We start from the raw sequence: 20277 nt of genomic DNA on the forward strand, positions 1-20277 counted from the left end.
TTCTAATTCCTGACTGGGCTGTCCTCTGTGGTCACAGGGGTCATTTTCCCAGAAGCATTCATTGTGTGGCCATAGTTGAAACAAGTAGAGGAAGGAGAGTATAGGGTTGGGGCTGCCATGAGTGCCCTGCCCCTTTTCCATAGGCTTCAGTGTCACTTCCACTGTGCCTCCTGCCCCTGATGCCTTCTCCTGGCATCTGTGAGATGTCAGCACACTGGAATCTGCCTGGCAGTCATCTCTGCTTCCACATTGCCCATAATGAGAACTTTCAGCTAAGGGGTAGTTGCCTTCCCTTAACTGTTGAGAGGACATGGTGGTTTTGGAGGTAGTCTTTGGAGTTTCCCTGGTTCAAATCCCAGTTCTACCAAGCTCACCAGCCATGTGACTTTGGGGAAGTTATTTAACCACTCTAAGTCTCTTTTCCTCCAGCCTCACAAGAGGCTGAGAAATACAGCAGAATCATGACATTGCAAGACCTAACGTAAGAATCCAACATTTGCAAGTAAAGGTCCATGATGTGAAATAATCTGTAATATCAATGAAGCAGCATATTAAATAATTGGGTAGCAAAGCATATGATTGAAGGGTAAACCCTGCTACCACCAAGCACCTAGTATCCACCCAACTTTATCATCTTTCCTTCCACCTCATAGTCACTCTCATTTAGGTTCTAATGGAATCACCTACATTTTTCCATTTTACTTACTGAGGGGGAGTTATGTGCTCTGGGGGAGTCCATTCTCCAGGATGTTCACAAAGATCTGTTGTGTGATGCTGGTAATTGTGAGTACCCTCAGTACTGACCCTGTGTCCCTCCTAGGTGACAGGGAGAGATGTGTCCTGCTCTTTCACCAACACACACTTCTGTGCTTCACGGTACTCTGATGTCTGGATTGCTCTCGTTTTGGGATGCAAGGTTGGTAACTATGTCTCAATGAAAGTCTGTCACCAACAAAATGGATATGAAGAGGGGATTGCAGGGATTAATGAGGTCCATTAACTAAAGATGTCTATAGAGAGTTTGAACTCAGAGAAGATCTCTGTTGGTGCAAACATCTCAAAGCCATGAGCCTTTTATTTCTCTGTTTTTTCAGGAGTCACCTTTTTAACTCTTTGGATTTCCTCATTCAGTCTTCTCTACATCATCTGGAATTTATCCACTGTTTCTCTCATTTTTTGGTCTGGTTTTTAAGTTAATTGGACAAGACCCATTTTCTCCATAGCTCCCCTGTAAGAAAAATACGAGACATTCCACTCAACTTAGTTTGCTCTCCTAATGGCTTCTACTGTGTCTTGTGTCTTTCTTCACATCTGTGTCTTGGTCTCCCGCTGCCTTTCACCCATCTGACTTTCTTACTCTGGTTGGGTGCAGGTGTGGCTCTAAGACAGCAGCATCCACAGTGTCCATTGAGGGATCTAGCTGCCTCAAAGTATCTCCCATACTGCCCCAATCTCCCATTCTGAGACTCATGTGTCTCTGTTAGATGAGGAAATGTTGGAAACTCTTTCCAGAGGGTATAGGAAACCTGTACAGGGCAGTTAAGGACAGTCCTCAGAACATATTAGACCCTTAGTTGCTTTTCAATTTTGAGGGCCAAGGGCAGACCTGCTTCCCATGAACTGGGCAGCCTTACCGGACATGAGCCTGCTATTAACTATCCAGGCAAGGAGGCCTGGGAGACTGGAGGGGGAGTTTTTATAGCAATAGGTGGCTTTTAAAGGTGAACTTGACCCATTCTACCACTAGGAACAGGCCTTGGCATGGTGGACTAGGGCAGGGAAATGTTGCTTTTTAACTAAGTGCGTATACTACTCTGATAGAAATATTTGATAAAAGAAGATGTTATTATTGTTTTTGTTCTTCCACTGTTCACCAACAGTTCTGAGAAACACAGGCCCTCTACTACTTCCTCAAGCCCCTGTAACAGAGCCTACCCTCACCAGCAGGGAAACCCAGCACTTCCCCATAGCAACACTATGTGACCCACTTTGACTTTTTTTTCCTCCATTGCTCTTTATATATTCTCATTTCCATTTAATTTCACTGTGCTATTGTTCTGTAGGACAAAGAAAGAAAGGAGGAAAGAGTGCTGAGCATGGGAAACTGACTGAGCCAGACCCCCAGAGGCCAGTCAGTGAGGAGCCAATCCCCACATTAGGTTCCAGGATCCCCCATCTGAGCCTGTCAGCTACCCCTACTCCATCCTTAGCAGTGAAGGCAAATGACTTAAAGGATCAGTTCTGACACACTCAACAGGAAGCATGGATGTATAGATGCTTTATTCATGCCTAATTCCCTTTTAGCAAGAATTTTAACCAAATTAAATGTTTTATTAAAAATTTATATTTGAAAAAATAAATTAAAAAAAGAAATTTAGAAAGAAATATATATTTGAACATTTATTCCTATTTTTTTTCTTTTTTGGTAATGGGGCTTGAACTCAGGGCTTTTGCACATGCTACATAAGCACTCATTTTTTGTTTTGAGACAGGGTCTCGTCAAATTGCCAAGGCTGCCTGGAATATGTGATCCTCCTGCCTCAGCCTCCCCAGTTGCTGGGATTACTGGTGTGCCCAACCATGCCTGGCTGTATTTGAATATTTCACATCACAGAATTAATTTCATTCACCTCTGATACCCAATGCTGACAGATTCACCTAACTGGTATCAGTAAACTCAAAGCCAGGCCCCACTGGCCCCCTAACTTTTGTGTCCCCTAATTATTGAAGAGCTCAGGGTGGCCACCTTTAGCCTTCAGACTCATTTGGCATGCTGGGCATTAGAGCTCCAAAGGCTTCTCTGCCATGCTGATCCTGTCCCTCCTGGCATAGCCAGTGCTCCAGAAATTATCATAGGGCTGTCCCTGCAGGTGGGGTTGCCCAGATGATTGATTTCTGGGTCACGGGAGTGTCCTGCAGATAACTAACCTTACTATCATTCTTCTCCTTTTGACTCCCCATGTTCCCAGCCCCACCTTGTCCCCTATGGCATCCTCACATCTGTGTTAAAAACAGGGACATCTTGATGCTTCCTTTAAATGTCTCTACCATACTGATTGCTCTGAAAGCTAGGACCATGACCTTTTATGTAGAGCACTAATTTCCACCAAATACGTAGTATCATACTTTATGTATAGTCAGAAAGGCAAGCATATGTTGAATCTATTTGCTGTGGATTATGGATTGAAGCTTTGATTTCTGTATATATAAAGTTCCTTCTGGGAAAAGCAGCAGTTTAAGATGTTGTGAGTTATTTTGTCTTTAGTACAAGTGAACACTCTGAAAGCAGGTTCATATTCACAGAAAGAGGAAAAAAAATAGTTCCTTGTGGTGGCGACAGGGAATGTCACAAAGCAGCAAAAAGTATAGGGGGAGCATCTGTTGCCTGTTCCTGCCCCACAGTCCTGCCTAAGTCCCAGCCCGCCTTTGTTCTTCTCTTTCCACCCTTCATCTCCCATAAACCCCCCCTGGCACAGAGCCACCGCTAGCCTATAGAGATCTTTTGTGTAAGTTAGAAAACGCCATCTCTTCTAGGCAGATGCAATCTTGCAGGTGCAGAGCTTGGCAAGCAGATGGTGTCTTTGGGAAAATTAGAAGAAGAAAAAAAGCCCCTCCCTCCGGGCAGTGCCCTGCTGTGGCACAGGACTTGAGAAGCAAACCACTGGTCGATTTCAGCTTCCACGTGTCCCCTCAGCTTCATGCAGTGCAACAACCACACAATGGATGCAGTAGCCCTCACCACCAGCAGCCCTTCTAGTGCCCATCACCCCTTCTGCAGCACCCCAATCCACCCACATAAGCCTGTCCTTTGCCTTATCCCAGAAGATTCTTGTCTAATGGCTGACTTCCTGGTCTCTGATAAACTAATTCTCAGTAAAAGAGAGGAAAATAACATTTATTAAGCACCTACTGAGTAGAAAGGATGCCACAAGCTTTTCCTATGTGTTTTCTTAACAAGTTCTCATATCAACCCTTTGTGGTAGCTATTATTTACCCAGTTTTATATAATGGGGACATCCCAACCCTACTGCTCTTTAACATGTCATTCCACTTCTCTGTGTCTCTGGTTTCCCTCTCCTCCTCCAGGGACTGTTCTTGCTGTATGGTGCCTACCTGGCTGGCCTGACAGACCACGTCAGCTCTCCTCCTGTGAATCAGTCCCTAACAATCATGGTTGGGGTCAACCTCCTGGTACTGGCTGCAGGGCTGCTCTTTGTAGTCACCAGATACTTGCACTCCTGGCCCAACCTCGTCTTTGGACTCACATCTGGAGGCATCTTTGTTTGCACAACCACAATCAACTGCTTCATCTTCATTCCTCAGGTATGCTCTAGGGAGGACTTTGCAGGGCCTGTTCTCTTAGTCACTCAGAGTTTTCTCTGGGCGTGACAGATTGTGTATTTTGTTTTCTGCTGATACCTTTCCTTGCCATTTGTTGGAGAGTCAAAAAGAAGGCAAGGGCCCCCTATGACCTTCCTTACTGACCTGGGGGTGGACAGCTGTGCTTCTGGTCAGCTAGAAGGGCAGGCCAGAGGGGACTGAGCAATCGCATGGTCTGTTCCTTGGTGGTTGCCTGGTTCCTGCTTTTACACCCACTCTGATTAACTCATTACTAATTCCCCCTTCATCTTGATAACACTAGTTTTTTTTTTTTTTAATAGTCCTGGAGGGAGAAAAAAGTTCTTTCTTTCTACTTGAGAGTACAGATTCACTGGGAAAATTTGATTTGGAACTTTGGGATTTAAAATGCTTTTTGTTTCTTTTTATTAGAGGCAAATCTAGAATGTTCCTCTTCGTTTTACAACAGGGAAAAATCAAAATATGATTTATATTATAGGGATTAAGAAGCAGAATTATTCAGACAGCAAAGAAGAAGAAAGGAGGTCAGAGGAAAGGAGAAGGCATACAGAGGCTAGAAAGGAAAGTGATGGTAATTGTTGCCACAGTGCACTAGCAACCCCGAACACATCTATCCAAGCTTACAAACGCAGCAGCAGGCACTTTGCTATTTCCCTCCTGGTCCTCCTTTCTTTTTCCTGAGGCCTCCCTCATCCCTCTCTTCCCTCAAGTCCCCATTCTGGTTCCTCTGCAGCTTCCAGGTGACTGAACTACTTCCTCATGAGAGAGCTAACCCATCATTGCAGCATCAGCTAATGGCAGATTTCAGTGTGTTTATCTAAGAGTCTACTTTGGGGCATGATGACATGACACAAGCATGAGCCAGTTACTGTTCTTCCTGTTCACAAATTCTCATTAAAATATTCAACAAAATCAACAAATAAGAAAAAATTAACAGGATGAGAATCCAAGGATGGATGTTACATCTATGTCAGAAATTGGAGGAATTTTTGCTGAATCTTCATGTTGTAAGAACTGGATTGAAGACGCCATTGAGAGCAGATACTTAATTGTCCAGGATGTAGCAGAAATGGGCTCTGAAAAGCAAAGACTGTTCCTCCCTGGAACATGGGGTAAAGGCAACAAGGAGGGGCCTTTTTGGAAGCCTCCCCTTGGGCCCTGTGGCCAACTTTATTGATTGGTAACCTCTTTGCCAACACCTTTCTTCCTTGCTTATCTCCACTTCTTAGGCTGGGAGAGCTAAATATTTGTTTGCTAGGCTCCTAGACAGGCAGAGGTATTTCTGTGATACTGTTTGGAACACTAGAGGCTTTCTGGGAGACTTCTGAGAGAGCTTTTGTTTTCCTAAAAAAAAAAAAAGCAATAACCATGGTTAACATACCCCTTTTCTCTTCTTCCTGTTTTGAGTATATGTGATACCTGAAGCCATGGCAGCTGTATTGTAAACATTATGGAAAGACCAGGAAAATATATTTATTTTACTGGAAAAATATAGTTCTTTCCAAGTAACACAAGAAATTCAAGGGGAAGGACCTATGAAGGAAACCAGCAATTCACAAAAAGAGAATCACAAAAAGGGATGGGGTTGTGGCTCAGTTGGTAGAACATTTGCCTGGCATGTGTGAAGCACTGCGTTCAATCCTCAGCACCACATAAAAATAAATAAATAAAATAGAGGTATTGTGTCTGTCTACAACTTAAAAAAATATTTTTTTAAAAAAGAGAACCACAAAAGCTGAAGATTTGTAGAAGGTGCCTTTCTCTGAAGTAGAACTAAAGTTTTTAGAAGCTATATTATTTTTCTCATCAATAGGATTCGAAGGATATTGCCCATCTTCAACAAAAGCAAACCATCATGCAAAGAACATAGTCTTAACTAATGAAATATTAAATAGGGATGAAAATATGGTGTTAAAATTTTAAATCCCAACCAAAGCACTGAATAAGCAATTGGACAGTGCAAAATATTGAATTAGTAAATGAGGGAAACAGAAAACAAGAAGACAGATAAAAGTGAGAGACCAGATAAGAAAATATAATGATCAGGTCTGAGGATACAATGTAGAGGTAATGGGAATCTTTGAAAGAGAATGACATAATTTGGGGGCAGAAGTAATTATCCAGGAACTATCAAAGGAAAACCTTCCTGATCTCAACAAGACCCCCATCTGTGCAAACCAGCAACCTCAGGTATGCGGCTCTCACCTACATCTTTCCTCCCCCGCCCTCTCACCACCACATCCTAAGCCTTAGCCAAGCGGCTTCCTCTGGTTGAATCCTCAGCACCTAGGACAGTAGTGATTCCAGCTGCACTCCCCCTACCATGAACACATAAAGCAGGATGACAAACAGCAGACGTCTGACTTCCACGTCTTAATTAAGCAACGAGCCCTTGGTTTGTTGAAGAGGGAGTGGAGATGGGATTGTGGGGCACAGGAACTGTGTGGATGGACCGACGGCCGTGGCCTTTCTCTTTCCTTCTGCCTCACTACCCCTTTCCTCCTAGCTGGCTTGAGCTTCTTTTCTCTGTATCTCTCTTCTATTTTCTTTCTCACGTTCTTCTCTTGAGCTGACCATGATGTGAGACTAAAAAAATATTTTTATTTGAGTCTGTCGTATTTGAGGTTTAGGAGATACATTCTTTTTCAAAATGTAAAAATGACTGTCCTCAAACTGATTTCCCTCCCTGTCCTTTGGTAGAAAAACGACTCCCCCTCTGAGATTTGGACTGTATTTCCCCAGGATAGTAGGACAGCTGAGTAAACTGGGAAAAGTGTGCGAGGGGACCTCTACCGAGGGCGGGGCGGCGGTCGGGTCGCAGTGCAGTGCGTCCTCCTGGCTGACAGCCTCCAGGCTCCGCTGGGATGGGTGGGGCTTGTGACAGCGAAGGCACAGATGCCCCCAGTGGCCTCTAGGCGGCGCTAGAGAGCCGGTGAAATGGATGACAAGGAGGCGAGGGGACCCAGCAGCCTTCTACAAGGGCACTCAGGAAATGCCTAAGTGTTTGTGCCAAGCACTGAGGTCATCACCAGCAATCAGCCAACCTTTGCTTTGGTGACCCGAACATGAACCATCCCCCACCCTCCATTTCCTGTGTGAGGCAGTCGCTCAGAGACAGGACACTGTGTTCTCCTCTAACCCCCAAAGCGTTTCACCTGCTCCTCCGTGAGCATATTTAGGACTTTCTACTCTGCCTTATGGTTATGTCTGTGTCCCAGCACTCCTGTTAGACTGGAGAGCTTCTTAAAGGGAAGCTTCTTTCTCTTAGTCTTGTATCCATCCAAACCATTTCTTAGCTGCTGGGAACCTGCGTCAAATGCATGGCCCCACCTCCAAGGTAATGGGGAGCAAACACGAAAGGAATTAAAATCTTGAGGAAAGCTTTACACAGAGCTGGGGAAGGAGAACTCAGTGATGACATCTCAGCAAATGAGGTGTTTGCAGTCAGGCTTGAAGGAACAGTAAGAGTTCTCTGAGCAGATGGGGGAGGGACAGTAGGTGACCTTTCAGATGGGATAACACTGATCCGAGGTGTGAGTCAGAGGATGTAATGTATGTATGTTTGGAATACCCTAAGTCTTCGCTGGTTTTGCAGCACAAATGGTAACAATAGGAGAGTGGCAGGAAGTGAGAGAGGTGCATTTGGTGAGCTTCTGAAAGCTGCGCAGTAACCTGCTGGAGACTACACATTTAACATACACCCCGCCCCCATAGTAGTTTCCTGTTAAGGCTGCAACAAATTACCACAGGCTTAGCAGCTTAAAACAACACAAATATATTATCGTACAGTTCTGGAGGTCAGAAATCTGAAGTGGATCTTATTTAGCTAAAATCAAGGTGTCAGTAGGTCTGACTCCTTCTGGAGACTCTTAGGGATGATCTGTTTCCTTGTCTTTTCCAGCTTCTGAGGGCCACACACATTCTTTGGCTCAAGTCCCTTCTTCTACTTCCTGATCCAGCAGTGTGACATCTTCAGATCTCTCTCTCTGCCCACCCCATCTCCCTGTTTCCATCTCTTTCTCCAACTCTAATCCTTCTGCCTCCCTCTTAAAAGGACTCCTGTGATTACATTGAACCAACCTGGATAATCCAGGATCTCCCTATCCTCAAATCCTTAATCACATTTACAAAATTCATTTTGCCATGTAAGGCAACATATGCACAGATTCCATGGATTCAGAGGCAAATGAGCATCTTTGAGGGGCCATTACTCAGCTCCCACACCCACATAGCCTAGAGGCTGAGAAAACATGAATGTGCCTGTCCTGAAGGAAGCGCTTTACAACCTGAGAATTATTTATAGCTATAATCCAGAAACCCTGAAGGGTCAAGTTTTAAGTGCCAAGACCTTCACAAATGAGGAATTAAGCTTGGCTGCACCCATTTCACTTAGAGAGACACCAGCCCAAAGCCCAGAAGTGCCCTGATGCCCATATTTACCTATTTTGGCAGCCCTGCAGAAAGGGCTCAGGCTCAGAGTGCTGGGGGCAAAGGGAAGAGCTGTACTACCAAGGAAAGGGGGATGCTGAGAGGAACAGACAGCCTGTGGCACTGCCAGGGCATTGTTTAAGAATGACTTTAGGAGATCTGCTCCATTCACATAGGACCAAAGAGGGACGTGGGCTCCAGTAGCTGCTGAGTGCAGCAGTGAACCCCCCACTTGGCCCTTTGGGAAGGGCTCTGAGAGGGAGGTTCCTGGCCTGTCCCAGGCCACACAGACTCCTGATACCATGAAGACATGTGCTGAGTCAACACAGGACCCAAGAGGACTTGGGTGAGGAGGTGGTACTGAAATTAGGAGTGAAATCCAGGATCCTATCTGAAATTTATGGAATTTGGGTTATGCTCCACATTCAAGAGTTTAGTAAATGTTTGTTGAGTGACCGAGGAAATCCAAGGTCTCCTTTTGAAGCTATCCATAGACACTTCAGCAGCATTCCTCAAAATAATATGCCAGAATCCTCAATGTCCATCACTAGGACACTTAGTTTTGGGGATTCCTTAAGGAAAGAGAAAAGCCTCCACTACTGTGCCCATCAATCCACATTATGGGCTTTCACAGGTAGGCACATGTCCCAGAAGCTCCAGAGCAAACCCCTATTTGTGAATGTGCACCAGCTCCATCCCTATTAAAGGGAACCAGCCCATGCTTCTACAGATTGTTCCTCAAGGTCAGTCTCTGCCAAAGAATTTCCCCCTAGGACCTCACAGCTAACAGTCTTCTCTTCATCACTTGTGGAGGGATAGGCAGTGTGGCTTATTGACCTGGTTACAGCTGTGGGTCTGCCACTGACTTCCTGTGTGAGCTTAGACAAGTCACACTCCTACTGGAATCTTTCCTCATTTGTCAAGGGAGAGATAGGGCCATGTGTCAGACCTAATGTCCATCATTTTTGTTGACTTCTGTGGGTTCCTATCTATTGGAGCCTTGCTCATTTATTAGGATTAGAAGACCACTCACAAGAACTGGGTTCCCAACATCAGGAAGCACATTATTACTCAGCAAATAAAAACTGATGAACAGCAGCTACACCCAACTAGAAACAGTTTGATTTGAAACATACACTGTTTAGAAAGCTTAACCTCCTAAACTCTGGCTTTAAAATATGGTTCTAGGAGTATACATCAACTCTGGTTCTCTTTGATCAGTTTGGCAATCAGTAGAAGAGCTAAAGTTATTCATTCTTTGTCATCTTCTTCCTTGGGCATTTTTAAACTGTTATTATAGGTTTAACATTATACTTTCTATAACTCCTGTCTACAAGCCCTCCAGAGCAAAGGACATTTTGAGGAGAGAATGGTCTGTGCCTATGTGTGTCTGTGACAGTGTCATTCCTTGGTGTTTCTGAGAAGTGAGGGAATGTGTCTCTGGGTGTGTTATTAAATAAATAACATGTGTTCTTTTTTTTTTCTAACAGCTGAAGCAATGGAAGGCATTTGAAGGGGAAAACCAAACAATCAGACACATGGCCAAATATTTCAGTACTCCCAGCAAAAGCTTGCATACCCAGTTTGGTGACGAACAGACCTGCCACCTGAGAGGAGAGAAGAGCTCCATGGAGAGGCTCCTCACAGAAGTAAGCTGCCCCCTGCCTGGCAGATTGCTGTAAAGAACTCCAGTCATGCACTGGTGGGCCCCATGTGCTTTCATGGCCAACGTTCCCCCACTTTCCCAAACAGCAAGCAAAACCTCTACATTGTCCCAGTGACTTTGTACAGGCAATGAACAGGTGTATATTTAGTCATTTTTATGTGTTGGGCATTGTGCTAAGCTCTGAAGAACAAAACAAACACAGTTCCTACCCTCATGGAGCTTACAGTCTAGTAGAGAAAATGGATATTGATTAAATGAACGAGTAGTCATGAATTGTGGTAAGAATTATGAAGGAAAAATTGGGGTAGTAATTCAGAATAATGGGTGGTGGGGACAAAGAGACCTATCACTGAAAGTGAACAGAAGTACAAACTGACCAGGCAAAGAGTACAGGAAAAGCATTCCACGGAGAGGGAACAGCATTGTAAAAGCCCCAAGTTATAGTGGACCTCAGCATCAGTGTGATACATTCTTTCTTTATATAGACTATTACCCTCATAGCCAAGATCCCACAGGGCCCTCACTGTCCCTGCCAGGTACTAATGGGAGAACTCAATCATCCCGTGACCCTAGAAAGCCTGACCTGTCTACAGATATGAAAGGGCACTGAATGTCACAAGGGCCTCTGAATGTCACTACAGCACCAAGGCGGGTTGGACAGCCCCAGCCCTTCTTTCTTCTATTCTTGAGCCAGAGTTGGCCCCTCTCCCAGACAAACACAGTGTGGGCTTGAGGCAAGCACGTGGAAAAGCTTGAGGACTACATTCCTCAGGAAGAAGGCACAGGGCCCAGGGGAATTAGTCAGTATTTTGACACTAGCTAAATTACAACCCATATTTTTTTCTGTATAGATTATACCTGGATAGGTGCTATTTGGCAAACTGTACTTTTTGTAATAGGACTGCCCCTTGTTATTAACAGTCCTGGTGAGAGGATGGTATGTTGGAAACCTAAGAATCCCCAGAGAAGGAGGGCTGAACCTGCCCAGGCACCCACAGAGCCTGCCCCTCTGGTCTCCCACATCATACCCTTAGCCCTGGCCTTTTCTGTCCATACAGTACATTTACTTACTATTTATTAAACACTCAGGACATTATTTCAAAACTAGACTTCCCCCGCCTGGAAAGGGAGTGACATTGCCTTTGATGCTCTGTGAATTCTTCAAAGAAGCATTTTTTTCCCCCTCCGGCTAAACAGAAGGCCAGAAACTTGGCTAGAACAATCTGGATAGTTTTCAGTTATGATCAGCCAATGCTGGGATGGCCGCGTGGACTGACTCTTTAGCCTTATGGTAATTTGTGACGTGCTTTTTGTACCTCTGCCGTGCTGCCATTTCCCACACAGTGACTGAATCTGCTCTTCCAAAAGGTTGCCTTGAGTCCGTGGAGGAAGGGCTGGAATGGATGCAGATGCATAGGCAGTAAAAAGCTGGCCTCCCCAGCACCTGCTATGTCTTTCCAAGAACAGGCCTGAGCACCAGCAGTCTGCCTTGGGCCCGTGGCAAGTGAGAGAGAGAGAGGGTCTCATGTGGGCCTCCCGGAAGCTAGCAGTGCATGATGAATAAGTACAAATACCTCTGGAAGCACAACGTGGGCACAAGCCCTGACTCTACACAGCTTTCTGTCCAGCCCTCGTGCCTTTCTCGTTCTTTCCCATGATCTAGGCAGTCCATCTTCTCCTTCTTGCATCCTCTTGTTCCAATGGCTAGGGATCCCCTGGCTGTTAGGGTTAACATCTGTCACTGACCACCCAGCCTGTGTGAAGGCAGCATAGAGAACCTTCCCAGAGGCTGAGGCGCCTCCCCTCCATACTCTGCCACCGAGGATACCTGCCTAACCTTTTTCTTCCTAGATCCAGAGATATGAGAGGTTGATTCTGTTGCTCCTTATGACCTTCACCCTATGAGAAAACACCTGTTGGCCTTTTGCTCCCTCAGTGCACCAAAAGTAATAATTAATACACTCATTTAAAAACAGCTGTCACTGAAGGTCAGATTTTGGCGTCACGATAGCCTCTAATTAGAATGCAGCCATGGTGGAAAAAGAGTCCCATTTCCTTTTCTGGAAGAAGGGAAATATACTGTTTACCCTGATGTTTCTAAATCTGTCGCCAGCCAGCTTCAGATGTTTGCTTAACTGGGAGGAGAGTATTCTTCCCGGACTCAAGGTTTAGACTATTTTCCTACACTCGGAGAAGTTTTCGCATAAGGCACAAAAAGGCAGTGCTCAGCTTTCACCCACTGGAGTGACAGTCATCAACTGATGACTTTTTCCTGACTCCGTGAGGCAGTGAAGGCCTCCTGAAGCCCAGGAGTGCTAGCAGGTGACAGCAGGACAATGTACAGGGTGAGCTTTAGGAGGAGGGGTTGGTGGAGGAGGGAGAGGGTTGGGGTCTCCTGTGCAGCCATTCCAGCCTCCCAGGAGATCCTCAGGGAGATCTGGCACATCCCAGACATCAGGAAGAGCCTGAACGGTCTCCTGTTACTCATTTGCTCTGCTCTTGCTGAGCCTTGAGTCATCCACACTCACCCAGCTACGCCCAGACCTTCCCAGCTGCCGGGAGGGAGAGAGAACTGTCAGGCAGGTGCTCAGCTGAAGTCCCTTCCGCCTGATTCACCAGTCACTCACTGGGCATGGCTTCTCTCCTGATGATAACGAAGTAGACTAAACCAGAATGAAACTGGGAGTACAAAAACTGTCAAGAAAAACCTCTTTCCTGTTTATGCACAGGGGGTTGCAATGGGTCTGCCTGGGGGGGGGGGTTGCTACCAGATTATTTGTCTATTTTATTTCAGTTACTACCCTGAAAAGATCATTTCTAAGCAACTCTTTCATGTAAATTCAAGAAATGACCACAGGCTGGGTCCATGAGAAACTTGTTAGTTATCCTAAAAAAAGGGAATACCCTTTATTTCTAGCACTTGAATAAATGGATGTCCAAATGCTCAGCTTTAGCCTCTAAAGAGACAGCAACAAAGAGGCAGCATTTGGGCCTTCAGACAAGCCCTTCCTAGAACATAGCACTTCCGTTACTGCCTTCCCCAAACCCTTGACCCTGTATCACCTGCCCTAAGACCATTCATTAGGATCTCATTCCTACTTCTCTGCCTTGGAGCATCAGAATTTTCCAAACATGGAAAGACAATCCCCTGTTGCCCCACAGGCAGATGTCCAGAGTGCAGTCACACCCACTGCTGATCCTCCTCCTCCTTCCTGTCCCACAAATTTACAGACAGAATAGGTACACCTTTGCAGCTGTCACCTGCCAGCACTCCTGGGCAAAGCCTGTTTATCCGCTACCATTCACGCAATGGGCAGGCAGCTCAGTTGCAGAACTTCCTTTCCCCAATTTCATTCATCTTCTGCCCTCCATTCTACAGTTATTGAATCAAGTACCAGAGACTTAGGCCCAATAATCATTTTTTGTTCGTTTATTTATTTGTTTAAAGCTTCTGCAATAATTGTGATGCACATAGTCCTTTAGGAGATATTGATGGTTGACCTTGCCACATGGTAGCTTTGGCCTCTCACCCCCAGAGGTCCAGCCTGGGAAGATGGTCATGACACAAACCCAAGATTCTTCCCATCAGCTCCTCCTGGATCCAGTCAGATTTGGCTCAGGAATCTCCTCTCTTCTCCCTGTTCTTCCCATTTTCCAAGCTGCTTAGCAAGAGGCAAACTACTTATTTCCCTACTTGTACCTCCCCAGGAGATGTGTTTCAGATTCATCTGTGGTTGACAAAATTGTGAGAAATCCAGAATGAGACCATCCCAAACCCCTTGAGATCAGTGTCCTGCAGAGTAAGCTGAGCCTCTTGGTTCTGGGAAAAGAGTGAGAAGATGCTGCAGCAGCCAGCAACAGACAGATGGGGCTCCTCTCTCCTCACAGTGCCATAGCCTGGGGGATGGAAGGGGAGATGAAGATCATAGCAACAATAAATCACAGCAGCCTTGATTGAACACCTTCTGTCAGTTATTGTGCTAGGCACTTTGCTCGCTTTGATTCATTTCTCCTGGTGGAGGCATTTTCTTGGAACCAGGACATTGGAAAAACTGGGATTTAAACCAAGGTCTTCGGATGCCACACTTTTTCCATCGTAGGAGGCAGTGTAGAACCTGTAGCATCATCTTTGGTTGATGATTTGCTTTTATTTTACAGAAAAATGCTGTGATTGAAAGCCTGCAGGAACAAGTAAACAATGCCAAAGAGAAGCTGGTGCGGCTGATGTCTGCTGAGTGCACCTATGACACCCCAGAGTGGGCTGTCCCACCCACCTCTTTCCAGGGCCAGGATGCCCCAGCTGCAGCCTCTGCTCATGACCTGGCAGCTCAGGGACCTTCAGAATGCCCCTCTGCCTCTCAGGATGATGTGGGCAAAGCTACCCAAGACTCCCAGTGCACCTCAGCATCCTCCCCACACATGCAGAGCCTCAGGACACCTGCAAGGGACACCAGCTCCTCCCCAGGCCAGAAAATGCCTGACTTGAAAGACTTTTATGATCATCCAGACTCGGGTTGTAGCCAGAAGCCACAGGCTGAGCAAAGACAAAGTCCAGAAAGAGAAGACCAGGGACCTGAGGCCTCCAGCCAGAGTGTCGTACTAAGTGGAGGGGCCTCTGGTCTCCAGAGACAAAGGCAGGGCTCAGAGGCTTCCCCAGAGAGAGTACCTGGGGTCAGTTCAGCAGTCAGAGAAAAGCTTCAGGAAGTCTTACAAGAACTGGACCTGGGCCCTGAGGCTCCCCTCTCTGCCTCCCCATCTCGTCCTCTGCAGCTCTGGAAAAGCAGTGCTGCCCACAGTCCCCAAAAGATGCCCCTTTCCAGGGAGCTGGGCTTCAGCCCATACATAGTGAGGAGGAGGCGGGCAGCTCAGCGGGCCCGCTCACACTTTTCTGGCTCTGTACCCTCCTATGTGTGGCGTCAGGCAGACAGGACTGTTTATGGGGCACACAGTGGGCTGAACGTGCAGAGTGGGGACAACCGCAGGCTGTACCTCCAAACTGCTGATTCTAAGGTACGAAGGCTTTCTTCCAGGAAGCCTTTACTACTCCCAGATCCTCAAGGGGGGCCAGGGCCCCTGGAGGGCAGCAAACACCGGACAGAGCCCCAGGGGGCTGAAGAGAGCCAAGCAGCCTTTCCTCACCAGCCTTCTGCCTCTGCTCAGGCACAGAGTCCCACGGCCCCACGCCTTCCCCGCTCACCAGACCTGCCTGAGCAGCAGCGGCTTCGGCCCCCAGGTTACCCTGGCTGTCCCTTCCTGTCTTCTCAGTGCAACTACCTTGACACTGAGTCCAGCAGCTCAGATGAGTTCTTCTGCCGCTGCCACCGACCCTACTGTGAGATCTGTTTCCAGAGCTCTTCTGACTCCAGTGACAGTGGCACATCAGACACTGATTCTGAACCTGCTGGGGGGCTGATCTCCTGGGAAAAACTGTGGGCCCGTTCCAAGCCCATTGTGAACTTCAAAGATGACTTGAAACCCACGCTGGTATAAACATCAGCAGGGTTTGGTCTGGATATAAAGGTCAGACCAGCTGGAGCCTACAGGAGGAAAGCCAGATCCTGGTTTGGGGAACAGACCTGAGCAGCTCTGTGTTTGAGCTGTGCTCTCTGTTACCTTAAGAACTTCTTGATCATACAGGGAGATATTACCTGTCTTGCTACTACCTCACAGCATGACTGTCAATGACTCCAGTTGAGTGACTAGAAGATACCAACTCCTTGAATAAAAAGAGCTAAGTGAGCACATGGAGTTTTCTGTCCAGGTCAGCCTGCATTCTACAAAATTCTTAATATACCACCAGGTGGATGACCGGATGGACAGGAAAATGGAGAGATTTCTGCAAAATTTAAGTTGTAGACTGTGACCCATCAAACTGACCTTTTGATGAACACATCTTCCAGGAGAATAAATCTCCTATGCCAGGCATCCCAGCTATTTAGGAGGCTAAGGCAGGAGGATTTCGAGTTCAGGCCCAGCCTGGGCAACTTAGTGAAGACTTCAGCAACTTAGTAAGATCCTGTCTCAAAATAAAAATAAAAAGGGATATGGCTTGATCGTGGAGCACCCCTGGGTTCAATGCCCAGTATCAACAAACAAACAAACAAAAAACAGATGAATCTTCTACATCTTTGGTCCTTTCAAACCTGGAGGGTGGGTTTCTTTCTACTGAAGGTTGTAAACTTCACCACCCATGGATTCCAGCTTCTAATCAGACGCACCCCAGAGGGTCCACCTAGCCCCACTGTTCCTTTTCCTTTCCATCCACCATCAATGGCATCTCACCCGCCATCATCCCCAAGATAGTCCGGTCTCCATGTGCCCACAGGTGACCCAGTTCTCTTTCCTGGACTAAAGTAGTACCAGAGACCAGGAGTGTCTTCTGACCCTGAAGCCCACCCCCTGACTCTCCCAGTGCTGCAGTGACGTGCTGGGAAGCACATGCAATTTCTGTTGGGATAGGGAGGCCCTGCTGGCCGAGAGGTACTTGAGTCTTATTGGGTTTACATGACCATCAAAGATATAGAAACCTGGAAACAAAATGGGGATGGAGAGAGAGAGAAATGGATGACAAGAAGGCTAGAAAGAAAACAGGCTGTGAAAATTTCACTTGAGTCTGACTCAAATTTCAGTAATTCCCACGATCATCCCGTGAAGTAGACACTCTTATTTTTACAAATGGGGACTATGAGGCTTAGATAAATGAGATGATTTCCCCAGTATCACGCTGTTGGAGAACTGACACACAGCTCCTGAGACTCCACGTTGGTGGATTTCCCTAGGGACACGTCCTTCACTCAGTCTTCTGTGAGTGGCAGGTGAGGCTCGTCAGGCAGACAATCAAGCCAGGGTGGTGTGAGAAGCTGAGATGGGCTCACCCCACAGTCCAGGGTAACAAAACTGGGTCTCTCCCTCCCTCTGGAAGCAGGCCTCCACTTCCTCCCTGCTGCAGGGCACACCTGCACCTCTGAGGGACTCAGAGAATTGGTAAAGGACAAGTGCCAGGAGCTCATCCACCACCAAAGCCACAGGGAGAACACAGCTGGGTCCACTTTGCTTGATGCTGAACTGGTTGATGTTTACAGGCTGTCCCCTGCTCCCGCGCCCACGCAGGTGTCTGTGGGTGTGCACAGGTTTTCATGAAGGAGTTTGGGCCTCAGAAAGGAATGTTGGGCACTAAATTTCTCACAGATTTATCACAGACTCTAGTGGCCTGCAGATACCTCATGACCCCTCTGATGCTGGACTTCCTGTAGGCCCTCCTGGTAGCACAGCTTCTTTTATTGCCTACTTTTAAATACAAATTTCATAATTTATTCTGTGTGTGGGTTTGTAGTTTCTGTGTGTGCTGTCAAGTGGTGCCTTAATAAAAACAAACAAAAAGGAATGACTCCCAAGGCAAGTCTCCTCTGAAATTGCAGTCTTGGGCCAGGGAGGAGGGACCTGAGTAAGACTCAGCCACCCAAAGAAGAGGAAATGGAGAAGCCATCAGAGTTGCTGCTAGGTCCTCGTGGTTCCGGAGTGCTACTTCTGCCAACCGTCCAGTGTAACAGGTTCTGTGTGGTATCCCTGTGTAGCTCGCTCTCCCAGAAGTGCCCCCCACCCCTCCCGATAGAGGAAATGTTGGAGACCCTAGACTCCTCCCAACCACTGGGGGGCCTGTGGCTGGCTTCACCTCCTCCAGCTCCCCTCCTCCCAGTATGCCGCCACTCGAGGCCTATTGGGGGTTAATGTGGAACCTGCAGTCTCAGCCTGGCCATCATTTTAGCCCCTTACTCTGCTTCTAACCCCTTGGTCCCACTGTCACAACCTTTCTACATCTCCATCTTTCTTCCATCTAGAAATTTTTTCCTCACTTTATGTACCTTGTGAATTAGTTCCCCTTTAAGACCTAAATGGAGCATATGTCTCTCTTTGGTCTTTCCTGAGTATCCCCTAATAAAATTGACTGATCCCCTGGTGAAATGAGAGGGATGTTTGAGGGTTCATATTTTTGATTCAACTGTATACAGACTTGTATCACCTATTTCATCTAGAATGACTTTGTAAGCTGTGCTAGATCTGATTGAAAAGACGGAGAGTCCACCCCACATATTCCTTATTTGTCATTTGGTGCCGCAATCTGGCTGGGCACGATTCAGGAGCCACTTGTCAAAAGAAACGAACTTTATTTTTAGAACCACACATGCCAAACAAAACAGCTCCTCAGGAAAAACCCTCAGAGCCCAAATGCCACCCGGCTTCCCACAAGCCTCTCTCACAAAACCACAAGCCTCTCCCACTCCCACAATCCTCCTGCTCTTGAGGCCGATTGGCTGGATCGTGTGGGCGGAGCCAAAGAAGTCCCCCAATGAGCAGCTCCGTGGTCTGAAAGGGCAGGGATACAGCCCAATGAGCATCACCGCAGAGGAGCCAATCAGCTAGATGTTGCTGGGGCCTGCTGTGAGCCAATCATCAGCTGGCAGCTGGAAGTTTGCTGGGGCCCCTTGGCTGTGGCTCTCAACATCTCCCCCTCTCTGTTTAAACAACAAGCATGTGGCTTAGGGACTGTGCCTGCCTTAGGTTGTCCAATAGTACATATGGTTCTTACCCGTTATTGGATGAGCTGACCTCAAGGCGTCAGCCTCCTGTCTTAGGTTGGTACCATTGTAATTGGATCTTACCCGTCACTGACTACCGGTTCAGTATACAGCCACACCTGTGGAGAGGTACCAGCGGGGGGGTGAGGTTCTTTGCCTCACTTCTGTTGGCCCCCAAATTTTAGCTGAACGATCATGACAAGCAGAATTTGGTTCAAAAGCCATGTACCAACCACCATGCCTACCTGCCCCAAAATATACCACCACCACCTCTTCTCCTTTCCAGCTCCCTTTCTAAAGCTTTTGCCCAAGACCGGCTAATCCATGATGAAATTCTTAAAGGGATGAGTGTGCCATGACTTTTGGCACACTCTTGATTATGCTCTTGAAGAAAGGGCAGTAAATTATGTGAAGGAATCCTGGGGATGTAAACATTGCCTCTGCTGCCGTCATCCAGGCTTGTCTCTGTTGGTCCTAAGTGTACCATGAAGCCAGGCCTCATTCTGACCCCAGAAAATGTTCTCTGCTGATTGAAAATCTTGGAGTTCATAACAAAGTCTCTCCCGATCTCCTGGCCTGTCCCAAGCCCTCTTTCCTTAAAGGATCAACTTATCCCTTTTAAATACAGTTCACAAAGGAAGAAAAAAAGAATCAGATGCAGGAAGCATGTTTTTAAAGAAATATATCATTTTGAAAGTGGTAAAAGGAAAAGTCAATGCACATTCCATGAAAGTTCTTCAGTGTCTGTATTTATTACATTATATTTAGATGGGTCTCCTCCATGAATTGCAAGTTCCTGAAAGCCTTGTCTTCATGCGTCTTCATGTTGCCTCTCCTCTAGAGCAACCATCAGAGAGCTTTGTCCAAACTATAAGCCCAGCAAATATTCAGTGGGGGGCTTTCTGTGTAGACAAACAGGTGAAGCAAAGGAAAGCAAGGAAAAAAAGGAGGGAAAAGACCCTGTTCTGGGACTAGAGCTGAGCATCAAAGGGAGCAGAGCTATCTGGGTTCTCTGCGTTCCAAAGAGTTCACAGCATGAAACATTCAGACTCTGAAGCAGCTGGCTTCTCTGAAAGTGGTAGTACTCCAAATCTCCTAGCAGGAGGGCTTCTCCTAAAGATGCCACTTTCACAGGCTTGTTCCTGGGTAACAAGCAGTATTAGCTGGAGGACATCTTCTCCTTCCTCAGTCTTGCCTTCCTCAGCAGTTTCCCCATTACCTCTGGCTGCTACACCTTACCCAGGAACA

General features: G+C 46.7%; 1 protein-coding gene across 1 annotated transcript in view; it reads left to right on the forward strand.

Annotated features, from left to right (window-relative positions):
* Positions 1-17766, forward strand: part of Gpr156 (G protein-coupled receptor 156) — a 93507-nt gene extending 75741 nt beyond the window's left edge. The window contains exons 7-10 of the mRNA XM_005327630.5: positions 821-916; positions 4087-4323; positions 10278-10436; positions 14612-17766. Coding sequence (XP_005327687.1) covers positions 821-916; positions 4087-4323; positions 10278-10436; positions 14612-15943 — 1824 coding nt within the window. The 3' untranslated portion in view covers positions 15944-17766. The remainder of the gene's footprint in view (positions 1-820; positions 917-4086; positions 4324-10277; positions 10437-14611) is intronic.
* The last annotated feature ends 2511 nt before the right edge of the window (positions 17767-20277 follow it).

The sequence above is a fragment of the Ictidomys tridecemlineatus genome, chromosome 3 (assembly GCF_052094955.1).
Source record: "Ictidomys tridecemlineatus isolate mIctTri1 chromosome 3, mIctTri1.hap1, whole genome shotgun sequence".
NCBI lineage: Eukaryota > Metazoa > Chordata > Mammalia > Rodentia > Sciuridae > Ictidomys > Ictidomys tridecemlineatus.